The sequence below is a fragment of the Mus musculus genome, chromosome 7 (genome assembly GCF_000001635.26).
Source record: "Mus musculus strain C57BL/6J chromosome 7, GRCm38.p6 C57BL/6J".
NCBI lineage: Eukaryota > Metazoa > Chordata > Mammalia > Rodentia > Muridae > Mus > Mus musculus.
Genome location: NC_000073.6, coordinates 99,652,984 through 99,666,101, shown reverse-complemented (window position 1 = coordinate 99,666,101; position 13,118 = coordinate 99,652,984). Strand labels below are relative to the sequence as shown.

The 13,118-nt window shown below is 49.7% G+C and overlaps 1 protein-coding gene and 1 non-coding gene across 9 annotated transcripts in view; both read left to right on the top strand.

Moving 5' to 3' along the window:
* Positions 1 to 8,298, top strand: part of Slco2b1 (solute carrier organic anion transporter family, member 2b1) — a 53,537-nt gene extending 45,239 nt beyond the window's left edge. For 5 of the 8 annotated variants that reach the window (XM_011241641.3, XM_011241640.3, XM_011241638.3 and 2 more), the window contains 5 exons: positions 1,158 to 1,323; positions 3,492 to 3,655; positions 4,520 to 4,584; positions 4,878 to 4,998; positions 5,926 to 7,697. In XM_011241641.3, coding sequence (XP_011239943.1) covers positions 1,158 to 1,323; positions 3,492 to 3,655; positions 4,520 to 4,584; positions 4,878 to 4,998; positions 5,926 to 6,061 — 652 coding nt within the window. In that variant the 3' untranslated portion in view covers positions 6,062 to 7,697. Of the gene's footprint in view, positions 1 to 1,157; positions 1,324 to 3,491; positions 3,656 to 4,519; positions 4,585 to 4,877; positions 4,999 to 5,925 lie in introns of all 8 variants that reach the window. The other 3 variants (NM_175316.3, NM_001252530.1, NM_001252531.1) reach the window with 1 other exon arrangement.
* A 3,985-nt stretch (positions 8,299 to 12,283) lies between these two features.
* Gm25409 lies at positions 12,284 to 12,414 on the top strand. Its single transcript, XR_003947155.1, has one exon. It is a non-coding gene; the product is annotated as a small nucleolar RNA SNORA41 (small nucleolar RNA).
* Positions 12,415 to 13,118: the final 704 nt, after the last annotated feature.

Here is a 13,118-nt window from a genome sequence, read left to right as displayed (position 1 = left end):
GTTTCATGTCAAGTCAGTGGGGATTTTAAGCAAAGGGGCAATGATAGAACCCATTAGAAAGACTGCATGGAGACTTTATGAAGCACACGCGGGTGGAGTGGGGTGGGGTGAGGTGGGGGAGCCTTGAGCCTGCTGAGTGTGTAAGAGGCCCTGGCTCTGGGCAGGTGTCCATGACACTAGTTGTACAGGAATAGGGACTTTCCCCAGTTCACTCAACTGGTCTCAGGCCATCCTGCTTGCCTGTGTCTTCTTTCTCCCCTCCTCCCTCAGTCTTGACATCGCATCTCACCCATATTCTCACCAAAGATCTTATAATTGATGCGCTCCAAGTTCTAGTTCACTGAGGCTTTCCGAGGCCAATGGAGTTTCCCTCTTGTGTTCCTCTGAGTCTCCATGAGATCTCTATAATCGCTTCTGTTGATAGACCCACTTTACTGAAGATACGGTGTCACCTGGCAAGGGTGTTGTGTTTCCTCCTGGCATGAAAGCCAGGCTACAGCCTATGTCCCAAAGCTGTTCTCTAGCCCCCAACCCAGGGTGCTCACCCCTTTAGACTCAGCCTCTCTTCTAGCTCCAGCTCCTATCCAACCTCAGTTCTCCAGCTAGGGTAGAGCACGCCTGGGATCCTGGGGCAGGTCCTCTGGTGGGGGCACTTGACACTGTGAGCAGGACAGGAGAATGACCACAGAGGTCGTGAGACTTCAGGAAAGCGACAGTGAGAAGGGAACCCCAGCCCAGATTACAGAGAAATTACCGTCCCGCAGGGAGGAAGGCATAGGTTAGAGGCCCCACAGCTGCTCCATCTCCTGCCAGGGCCCACCGCAGCTGTCCTTGGCTGAGACAAAGTAACAATTCAGCTCAAAGAGAGAATGGCCCCTTCATCTGACACTCACTTCTGGAAGGGATTTCAATTGTGTTCCATCCAAATACAGGAATATTTGCAGAAGCTCCCAGACATGTAGAATCCAGGGTTGAAAGGGCACTCCACAGCCCAGACTCCTCACTCCCCCATCAGGAAAGTTCCTTAAGCGGTTCTCCCTCAGGGAACAGCTGCAGCTGAAATCACTGGCCACTCCTCTCAGAGTAGGAGCCAGGCTTCAGCCAGAGGCCTGAGAGAAGAGAGCCCAGCCAAACACATTTGCCTCTTCTCTGTCTAGTGCCCAGCCAGGGCCAAGCCTGTTTCCTGGCTGCTCAGAGCCCTGCTCCTGCCAATCAGATGACTTTAACCCTGTTTGTGATACCAGTGCCTATGTGGAGTACACCACACCCTGCCATGCAGGCTGCACAGGTCGTGTCGTCCAGGAGGCTCTGGGCAAAAGCCAGGTAAGGCCAACCTCCCACACACCCTACTCCTCCTATCACACATGCTGCCTGTCACTCTGAACCTCTTGCTTTCCCTCTGTCTCTGCCTCGTTCCTCTGCTTTGGCAAGTGCAGAGCCCCGTTCTGTCAACAAGTTTCGTTGCCAGCTAGGGCTCAGGGAGGTGAGCCTGAGCTCCCAGCTGCTAGCTTGCTTGAGGAAATGACCCACAGGAACTCCAGGCTACAGATGGACAGAAGTGGTCCCTACCAGTACATACAAGCGTGGAAAGGGACACAGCCCATCTGGGAGGGTCTCTGAGGGCCCCAAAAGAAGCACCATCTGTGACAGATCTTCCGGGATCATTAGGAAAATAAGGGCTTGGGATGGGAGGACTTTCTAGGCAGGACAGCAGCATATGTAGAGATTTTAGGAACACACACTTTGTGTGTCTTGCTAGACTTCCCTCCCCACCCAGGTCTTGCACTGAGTGGTTTACCGGGTGAGTTTACTAGCAAGGAAGCAGAAAAGCCACAGTTCCTAGGAGATTTTAAGCACTTACTTTTTTTATGCCCATTGTATAGATAATAAATGAAGGCCTGGGAAAGGACTAAGCAGTGCCCAAGGTCTTATACCAGAGCTGGGACTAGAATCAAGGTCTCTGGTCCGAAGCCTGCACTGGATTCAGAGGATCCACCACTCAGGAGGGTCAGCGCTCAGGGATTCTTTCCAGCCTGGGGTTGATTGGCTCTTGTCACATGTAACTCCTTGGTTCATCATAAGAACCTGGGCCCAGGAATGGGCTGGTCCATGCCCAAGGTGCACTCAGGTAGAGACAGAGTAAGATCTCAGGCTTATAAGGCAAAGTCATCCCTGTGGGGGAGACTGGAGACGTCTGTGAGGACCTCCCACCATGGACATAGATGCCTATGAGGAAAGCTTGGAGAAGAATCTAGAAAGCAGTGTCCAGCCTTGGTGTCCACCCCAGCTGTCCTTCCAAGCAAAGGAGCAGTGTTGGAGCTACCTGCCAGTCCTCTGCTTTGGCATGTTTTTCCATGACCTGACTCCAGGGCGTCTGCAGCTCAGCGGGCTGCTCCGCATGTAACTGAAGCCTAAAGGCCACTCCTTACATATGTGAAGCGCTGCGAGGGCTTAGAGTTCTGCCAGTACAGCCTGGCCATACCTAGCAGCTCTGCATGGCAATAGGTGGACATCCCAGTGGCCCCTCCCTCTGCCATCCTATCTTTCTTCTTTCATTAGTTCTATCTCCTAAATACTTCGCCTCAAAAGTCTTTCCCCATGCACCCTGACAGTGGGAACTTCTGCTTGCTCATCCCAGTAGCCACTGAGCTTAAATCCTTTCAAAATGCTACCTTGGGTTTCTCAACCCTTCTCATGCTGAGAATTGTCAGAGAATTTTTTTTTCTGTAGTAAGAAGCAAGAGGCCCAGGGGTCTCCAGGTACCCTAGCCAGCAGTTCACCAATCCCTGCCCAGCTGGCTGTGGCTTCCAGTAACTATGGTCCAATTGTCCAGGTCTGACCTAGTGCTGCAAAGATGGCTCAACGTTTACGAGTGTAAAGAGTGGACAGCTCCAGCAGGGGATCCGAGCTCAGTCCCCAGCATCCATGGCTGGCAGCTTGCAGCCACCTGTAACTCCACTCTGAAGATCTGACACACTCTTCTGGTCTCTGTGGGTACCTACACTTACATATGCGCGTGCGCATGCGCACACGTGCAGACACACACACACACACACACACACACACACAAATAAATAAACAAACACATAGACACTTTGAACAATAGGAAAGGGAAAAAAAGCCCAGCTTGCTGGACTCACTCAGGACAGCTACCTAAGGACAGTGGTGGTAAGACCACCTATTAGTTGATCCCTGGCTGGAAGTTCTGCAGGCTACCATCAAACACACTAGTACTGGCAGAGAGACAGTGTCTGCCTCACAGCTGTGCCTCAGTCAGACTGTCTCAGTGTGTGAGCACAGTCAGACTGTCTCCAGGCACCTTACTTGACTCAAATGATCACAGATCAACCAATGGTCAGAGTCTGGGGCTCCAGCCAGCTCTGCCTTACTGGCTGTAGAAACTTGGGAGCTCTCAGGCCTTAGGCCCAGGCCCTTGGCTGGCTACTACCCTTGGAGGCCCCTGAAGGCTCTTCTCCTTTTCCTCACCCCAGGTCTTCTACACCAACTGCAGCTGTGTGGCAGGGAATGGCACTGTTCCTGCAGGTTCCTGTGAGTCAGCCTGCAGCCGCCTGGTGCTGCCCTTCATTGTCCTGTTCAGCCTGGGGGCGGGACTGGCCAGCATCACCCACACACCTTCCTTCATGCTCATCCTGAGGTGACAGCAGAGCAGGCAGGGTGGGTGGGTACAAGGAGCCCCTACCAACAGCCAGGGTGGGACATTCAAGGGAAGAGGTGAAGGAATGAGGTCATTAAAGTGTCCTAGGTCCCCAAGACAGCTGGAACTACACAGAAAGATCTTGTGTCAGGAAAAAAGAAGAAGAAGAAGAAGGAGGAAGAAAAGAAAAGAATAAAATAAAATAAAATAAAATAAAATAAAATAAAAGAGAAAGGAAGAAGGAAAGAATATTAGAAGTTAGAAGATGGCAATCAATAAATCAGGCTGGCATGAGAGAGAATGTGGAAGGAGCAGATGCCTGCAGGGAATTGAGCGTGCGGCTGTCGTGACTTGAGTCCTCAACACTTGCCAGTCCCCTTATCTGCAGAATAGGCCTGGCGACATGCCCACCTCCCAGGCGTGAAGTGAGCTGAGCACAGGACTGACTTACAGGGAGCAACCCCTAAGTGCCAGTCATAGGCACTGTTGAGAAGCCAGTCGTTGCTGGATATCCCAGGTCACAGCGTTACAGTGCTAGGGAAACTGGACCTGGTGCATGCCTCCAGGTCCCAGTGTTGGGCCTCTCCAAGTGTACGACCTAGAGAATTCAGTGGGATTACAGGATGTGGGGCAGGCAGCGTCTGCGACACTAGTAGTTAGTATGTGGGCCTAGGATGCAGGTAACTGGGCTCTGTCGGCTGTGGAGTGACAGATGTAGGCTCTGAGACTTCCCCACGCCCCTGACCTGCAGTCTGGGAGAGATTGGCACAGAGGGTGGAACCCACCTATTGAGACCCTGCTGCTGCTTGGCGCTGGGGCTGAGTCTCTCAGTCCATCCTCATACAACCGTGTCTTTCCTGGCAGAGGTGTGAAGAAAGAAGATAAAACCCTGGCAGTGGGGATGCAGTTCATGCTCCTGAGAGTGCTGGGTAAACTGCTTGCCCAGGGACCTCGGTGGTGGTGGTGGTGGTGGTGGTGATGGGCATCCAGATGTCTTCCGTGTGCCTGGGATACACAGACATGAGTGGGATCTTAGGGCTTCCAAGTGGGTGGGGTAACAAGCCCTAGCCTTGTGTTTGGAGGTGGTGTACCTGCCTAGGCCACCCATGATGCAGGTACCCTCCAAGAGACCCAGCGCCTTGGTGTGGTGGCTTGCATGTGCTGAGGGTGGGGAGTGGGGAGTGGTGACTCTCTGCTATCCCCTGCGCCTCTCCTTCCCTAGCCTGGATGCCCAGCCCTGTGATCCATGGCAGTGCCATCGATACCACCTGTGTTCACTGGGCCCTGACCTGTGGGCGGAGAGCTGTCTGCCGCTACTACGACCATGACCTGCTCCGAAACCGGTAAGCACCAGGGTGGGAAGTTCATGTCAGAGCACACCCATCCTGCAAGTTAGAGACTGCCTCTAGAGAGCTCTCATCTAGCTGGTCTGGAATTCACCGTATAACTGAAGCTGGCCTTGAATTCCCAACCTTCCTGCCTCTGCCTCTCAATCACTGGGATTACAGGCGTGTGCCACTAAACCCTGGATACTTTCTTTTTTTTTTTGAGTCATGACCTCATTTTATGCCCATGCTGTTCTTGATCTCACTAGAGCAGCCAGGCTGACCTTGAACCCACAACAGTCCTCCCACCTCAGCCTTTTAAGTGCTGGGATTTCCCACATACGCATCCATGCTGGATAGCTCCCCAATGAGGAAAATGACAGTTAAAGAAAGAGACCCCAGGCTCTTATAAATGACAGAGCCATATCTCTCCTCTAAGCTATCAGTCAGCAGACAGTCCTTACCCTCCCCCTGGGGCTCAGTCTTCCTATCTGTACAATGGAGAGCTCAGAGGAGCTCAAAGGCAGGAATGGATAACATAGGCTAGGTAGATGTAGAAGGACTTGAAACAAGACAAGAGCCAGCTGGGGAGTGGCTGCCTCTGTCTCTGAGCCACAGGACACAGTTCCTGCAGTCTGGGACTGTCTAGGGAGGCTTCTCTGCAAAGGAAAAGCCAAACAGGGGTCTTCAGGAGTTAGGTGGGAAAGGGGAATCCTGCTTTTAGGATATGTAGGGCTAGCCTGGGTCATCCTTCTGTCAGTGACAAAGTAAGAGGGATGTTTAATCTCTCCCCGACACACCCCAGGGTCCCTGCAGAGCTTCCCCCCTCTCCAGGCCTCAGTACATAGTTGCACCCGGTCTACTGACTCTACCATCCCCACGCTGAGGCTAACAAGTACCTGAGGCGTGGGCTCCTGAGTTCAAGGTTTCTCGTTCTTCCCTCAGATTCATAGGCCTCCAGTTCTTCTTCAAAAGTGGATCCCTGGTGTGCTTTACCTTAGTTTTGGCCATCTTGAGGCAACAGAGCAGAGAGGCCAGCACCAGGACCACTGTAAAGAGCTCGGAACTACAACAGCTATAAGCATCAGGACCAGAGAAGAAGCCTAAGGATTCCAGGAGGTTGACGGTCCCAGCCCCACCCTGACCAGGAGTGGCATCCTCTGAGCGTTTGCCAACAATGGGCAAATCAGCACCCACGGTATCGGAAGCACCACCGTCCAGTGCCTGAGGGTCCTCTACTAAACTGTGAAGTGACTTTGAACACACTTCTGGCCTTGCTTGCTCTTTGGCACCAAGGAGTCACTGTGTTGGCCATTTCTCAAGCAAGAGGGCCATCCCCATTCCTCCCCCAGCCAGATGGCCAACCTGGAACCTAGCTTCAGTGGTGGGGAGGAGCTATACGGCACCTCTCTCCCCTGATTCTAGAACAGGGAGTTAGACAGACTAGACCATGCTGTGCTCCACCCAGTGCCTCAGCCCGGCTCTGCCACTTGTGGAGACCCTCTCCATGCTCTCTCTTAGGCTCCAGCTGTGCACATCTGTGCAGTCAAGGCCTCCTCCCCAAGCCCCAGCGGCCTTCAAGTAGTGTCTATTTGGCGCCCCCTGGAGGCAGAGTTCAGAGATGAGATTAAGGAGATTTCCAAATGCAGGAGGGAGGACACTATTTGATTGACGTGTGTGGGTGGGAATTTTAGCTGGAGCAGGCGAGGGATTCTTTGATTCAGAATGTCGCAGCTTTTGTCATCAGGGAGCCACAGTTGGGAAATGGAGGTTTATCCTTTCTTTCAGAGACCTTTTAACTTCAGAGACCACTTTATATCGGGACCTGCTCCTACTAAATGTATATTGTCAAGATCTCGCACGTTTGACCAGGGACCATCAAAGTCACTGTAGCTTTTGGGAATAGAAACCTAGTCCATATCCCCAGGACTTTGTAACTAATACCTGATACTGTCGTAGCCAAGTCAGGGGTGCCGTCTGGTTCTGTGAGGTCTCTGGACCGATGTGAGGTCTCAGGGCAGAGAAGAGCAAAGCCAAGCTCTGCATCGTGCAGCATCCTTGGATCAGATCCCTGGAACCCCCAATTCTTTTCCAAGTCAGGCCTTGTCCTGCTTTCTGGCTAGGCTCATCTGACCCAGTTGCTTCCAGGCAGTAGAAGAGAAAGCCCTGATCTACTCCCAGCCTGGCCTGGTAATGCTACACGCCCCACCTGTGTGGCTAGGAAGGGAGGTAAGGAGCTACCAGCAGCCTCCCTACCTGTGTGCCAGCTCTTAGCCTTAGCTGGGGTACTTGTTCCCAGTGCAAAAGAAGGGACTATAGAAGTCTCATTCCTGTCAGGCATGGTGGCACGCATCTGTGACCTAGCATTTAGAGACTAGATCAGAAGTTCAATACAATGTATTTTTCACTCAGCTCCATAGTGAGTTTGAGTCTAACCTGGACTACATGTGAATGTCTCAACAAAGAATAGAGAGAAGGAAAGAGGAGAAGAGGAGGAGGACAAAGAGATGAGCCTGGTTGCTGAATTTCCCACAGTTGAGTGTTTAACCAGTGCCTGAGCCTACACTAATCAGTGCCAAGAATTTTGAAGTCACTTTCACCAAGACAAGTCTGTTAGCGGGTTTCCATTCTGTCTATTTTCCTGTTTCCCAGTTTGTACAGGAATAGCCTGGCTGTATACATACAGCTGATTATTAAATTTGTCTCTGCATAATGACTCTTCCACGACAAAAATTTATCCTTCTAAACTGCATTAGAGGTTTGCGTCAGCCACATCGCTTCCAGTTATTTAGACTTCAGCCTCACCGGGTTAATCTACCCTGGCATCCTGCATTGTCTCCTGCCTTTATATTCCAGTCTAATTTTCCCTCTGACTAGCTTATTTCCTCTAGTAATGGTTTCAAAAATGGAATGCAGTCACGGGGCTGTCCGAGTCCTCACCTGTCTTAGTTGTCACTCAGGTTTTACAGAAGAGAAACTGCCTCAGAAAGGTTGAGTGGCTTGCTTGGGACTATGATAATACTATACATAACTATATATGTATACACACATGCACACATACCCACACACTCAATGGTGGGACCAGAGCTGGATCTAGATCTGTGGAAAACGAAGCTAACATATCTCACCAGTTCTCTTTATGAAAAACAAGTAGAGAATATTGAGTGCAGGTTAAATATGTAAACCACTTTCATCAAAATGCCTGAGACCAGAGTATTTTGGACTTGAGATATTTTCATATTTTGAGGTATTTGTATCATAATCATGATTTCTCTCGGGGATGAGACTCTAATCTAAATACAAATTCACCTGGGTTTCATACACACCTTATCCACACAGCCTGAAAGTTACTGCATGCAATGTGTTTAGTGCTCCTGTGTATGCTGAGGTCCTGACACCTGACATCAGGTCTGAAATATCCCATGCATGTTACATTAGCACTCAGGAAGCTTGCGTGTTAGCACCTTTCAGATAGTGGGTTTCTTATTAGGCATAGTCAGCCTTTACAGAATTAAATAAAGTAAACACCTAGAATGAGAAAAACCCACTCCATCTAGAAAAATGGCATATTTTTAAAAATTAAATAATTGCCCTGCATACCTGTAATTCATCCACACACACCTACCTTTATGATTGGAATTTTCCAGACTTGCTTCTGGCTCCGTACACATTCATATTTCTCTACTTCCTCCTCCACTCCCTTTGTTTCCAGGGCCACACGCCACAAACAGAAACCATTACCTTGGTGTTTGGCTCTTGGACGTCATAATGCCAAATGAGGTGGGCTGTGGCTGGGAGGTTCCGGAAGCCATTCTTTACAAGAGATGGCTACAGTGACTTTCCTGTGCTTAGCAGTACATGACGGGGACTCCCAATTCCTCCCTGACCAAGCTCTAGAAGCCAGAAGCCACTTGCTGAGCCACAAAGGAAGCTGCAGAGGGAAGACGTGACTCAAGTGTCTTCCCTTTGCAGACTTCCCACTCAGAACAGGTAACATTTGTGGAGAGCCTCATTTGGGCCCGAGGAGAGGCCAAGATGCCTGCCAAGCACCCACCTCAGTGAGAGCTGGATTCTCAGGGAACTGAGGGAGAAGACAAAGCCTTCACTCCACTCTGAGACCTGGCCCTGGGGGAAGCTGAGAGCTAGAATCCACGCCTTTGTCTGTGAGTGAACGCTTTGCACCAGTCAGGTGAAGAGGCTTAAGCATCCCTGCAAGAGCGATGTACAGCCACACGCCCAGAGCGTAAGAAAGGTTTCTCTAGACTGTGAGAGAAAATGCAAAACACACAAACACATGGTTATAAACACACATGCATGCATACACATGATACAGACATGTATATGCTCACAAATACATGCATACATATTAATACATGCAGGTACATACTTCCTAACACACGTGCATATGTATGCACAGACACATAAAAACTCATACAAGCGCCTTTGCATCCATTTATATGCATGCATAATAATTAACATGATCATGTGCACATAAGCTCACATGCACATTTACATATTCACATATGTCAGACACAGATTCTCACACATATGCATACACTCACAAAACACAAACATGAACATACACAGAAGCTACACATTCTCACACACATGTTTACATGCACACACATGCACTCACATACTCCATACACTCACCTGCACTCTTGCAAACACAGAATCTTGTATATACATACAAACATATTTACACACTCACACCCATGCACACACCAGCTCACACTTAGAGTAAAAATGCATACACATTCACGCACACATGCAGGCACTATGTATAACAGGCACACACAAAAATGTGTACTCACACATTCACATGACCACATACACACATATGCAGGTACACAGGCGTGCATACAAATCCACACACATGTATACACAGGCACACCCACAGACTCATGCACAGAAAAGCAAATAAACACATAAACACACACCTAGTCTCCTGTCAATGAAGAGCCATGAGCATCTGTGTCCGCCAGCCACTGTCTCTACCCTGCACCAGGCTCTACCCTGCATCACCGCTGGTGAGAGCAGCAGCAGATGGGACCAGCACCAGAAATAGCATCTCAGTGTCTGGCCTTCCATTCCTTTTGCTGGAGAAGCTGGAAAGCTCCGGGGTCGCCAGATGCCCCTTGGGACCTGGCTCCAGGAGCCACGGTCAGCACACTACAGGCTCACATTCATGACCTGCACGTGCAGAACATCTCCCCTGATACACCCAGCTGCCTGCCTTGTCCTGTCTCTCCACACCTCTTCTTTAAGTTCCATCTTCTATCAAGGTCCAGTTTAAAAGTCACGGCCTCCAGGAAGCAGAACGACCTACCAAGGGCCTCTCCTCCCATTGATGCCAGATAAGCCTCTACCTCCAGGAAACAAGTTGGGGAAGTTGCTTCATTAAAGACATAGACACCATTTAAATAAAGTTATAAGCCAAGCCAGGCGTGAGGTGCATACCTGTAATGCTATCACTTGGGAGACAGAAGCAGGAAGATGATGAGTTTGAGGGTATCCTGGGCTACATAGCGAAACCTTGTCTCAAAATCCAAAATAAATAAATTAGATTCAACTCCACTCATTTCCTCACACACATACAAAGATACACAGTTGTGTGTGTGTGTGTGTGTGTGTGTGTGTGTGTGTGATTTGGAGATAGGGAGCCCTCTAAAGCACCATACAATCTTCCTAAGAGGCCAACATCTCAGGTCTTTAAAGTCTTCTATATTGGAGCTACAGAGACATCAGACTTAAGTTCAAAATAGAGTCTGCTGTGTATTGACAGTGTGTCCCTGAACATTTGACCATATCCCTCAGCTCCTGGCTCCTTACCTGTAAGGCAGGTAGATTCACCCTGTCTCATCTCCCACGATTGTGGAGACTGGTAAGATAGCACCCTGGGCTCACAGGCTCAGCACCTGATGATCTATAGTTTCCTTCCCTTCTCCTGTCTGAAAGGATTTAATAAGCACCTGGAGCAGAGAGCAGGAGGGGCCGAGGGGACAGACAAGGCTCACCCCTGTGCACTGCCCTGGCTGCAGCTCCCTTGCCTTCTAATCTCTTCCCCCGCTGTCAGCGAGGGTTCAGCTGGCCCAGCCTTATCTCTCCCCACAGCCAGCTTGGGACAGCTTTTCACCTCCAGATTTACATTTTTATTGATTTTCTTCTCCCGTCAGAGCTGCCCTTCCCTTCTGCCTCCTGTTTGGCTATAAAATGGGTCTACTATGGGAAATAACAGTTCTGGGGCCAAGCAGAACTGTGTGATGGCCTCGTTCACCTACTCAAATCACCCACCCACCCAACCAACCAACCAATCTATCCCGCAGGCATCTGGGGACAGGGCCTCAAGTCCAAGGCAGTCTGCTCTCAGGAGAACGCCCCAAAGGCACCATGGGTGCAGGGCAGTCAGAAGGCTTTGGATGCCTTCCTGGAGGGCAAGGATGAGCCCTTGAAACATTGATTGATGGATTATTCCATTGACTGGTTATTTTAAGCAGAGAAAAACAAAATGTATATTTTAGAAAGGGCGGGGGGCTGCACCGTGGGGCTTCAGGATGGGAAAGAGAGAGACGCTAAGGTACAGAGCTCAGGCAAGAGGCTAGAGTTGTAACCAGGAGAAGGCCTCGAGTCACGTCAGAAGCAGCGCTCCAGAAGTGGGACAGCCAGGCTGGGTTTTGAAAGATGAGCAGGGACCGGATAGAGCTGGGAAGGGTGCTGGCCGGAAGAGGCTGCAGAGATAAGAGGAAGGTCGGGAGAAAGCACCTGATGGGCTGAGGAAATTTCCACTCGTTCTGAAGGCTCAGCATGACCTAAAAGGGCACGGTGAGGGGAAGAGGCTGAAAAAGTGGGTCAGGGCCCTCATCCTCTCATGCTCACTGTCCCCTGAGCCCGAACACAGAGGAAGCTGGGCTAGGCTCTTGAGTCTCAAATTGGGGTTTTCCTTCCTCAAAACAAACCTTCCCTGCCCACAACACTGCACATTTTGTAGAAAGGACTGTAGGAATGGGTTGCTCTTTTCATGGAATAGTTAAAGGAACTGAGGCCCCGGGAGGACACTGAGTCGTCAAACCGAGCTCCGTTACACATGCCTGTTTATCCCTGCAAGAAGAAGGTAAAGGCAGGAGGAGCCAAGGTTCAAGATCGCTCTCTGCTATGGAGATTTTTGTGGCCAGCCTGAGCCTAGATGAGATCCTGTCTCCGAATATACAAGCAAGCAAATATACAAGCAAGCAAACAAACAAAACCCACGAGAGGGGCGGGGAGAGAGAGAGAGAGAGAGAGAGATCAGCTGCTTGCTACTTTCTTCCTCAGCTACTGGTCTGCAGCTGTCCTCATGGTAGCAGTTGTAGCATTCCTCTATGGGAAAGAAAATGTTACACCATTTAATGCCTCTTTCTTGGCCACACAAAAGAAGAATATGCTTGACAGACACAAGGTGAACAGAAAGAAAGAAAGAAAGAAAGAAAGAAAGAAAGAAAGAAAGAAAGAAAGAAAGAAAGAAAGAAAGAAAGAAAGAAAAAGAAGGCTTGCTACTCTTCCAGAGGACCCAAGTTCTGTGCCCAACATATACGCTGGGTGGCTCACAACTGCCTTTAAGTCACGCTCCAGGGAATCTGACGCCCTCTTATGGCCTCCTTGGGCACTTACACACACACACACACACACACACACACACATATAAATAAAAATAAAACCAAAAGGTTTTAAAGAAAGGAAGTGGAGTGGTTTGTCCCAGGCCATTCAAGGGCCCGGGCACCCATTTTTAAATACCCATGCATGTTTCTAAATCACCGCACACACAGTAAGTGGGGTGGGAAAGGCAGAGGCAAGAAAACCACATCAAACAGAGTTGGGGGGTTTGTTTTTTTTCATTTCTTAGTTTTGTTTTTATGTCCCCATTTCTTCTTCCACTTTCATAGTGGATAGGAGAAAACATAGCTATGTGACCTCTGTGCTTTGGAGAGCATCTCCCAGCCCTGTCACTAGATGAGCCAAGCCACCACACACAACTGTGTCTTGTTTTCCCCCACCTTGTGAATAATAAACTCCAATCCTCAAAACAATTGAAGAGGGAATGCTAAAGTGTAGCAGTGTAGTGCTTATATCTGTTACCAAGTAATAAGTGGCACCAAAACTTA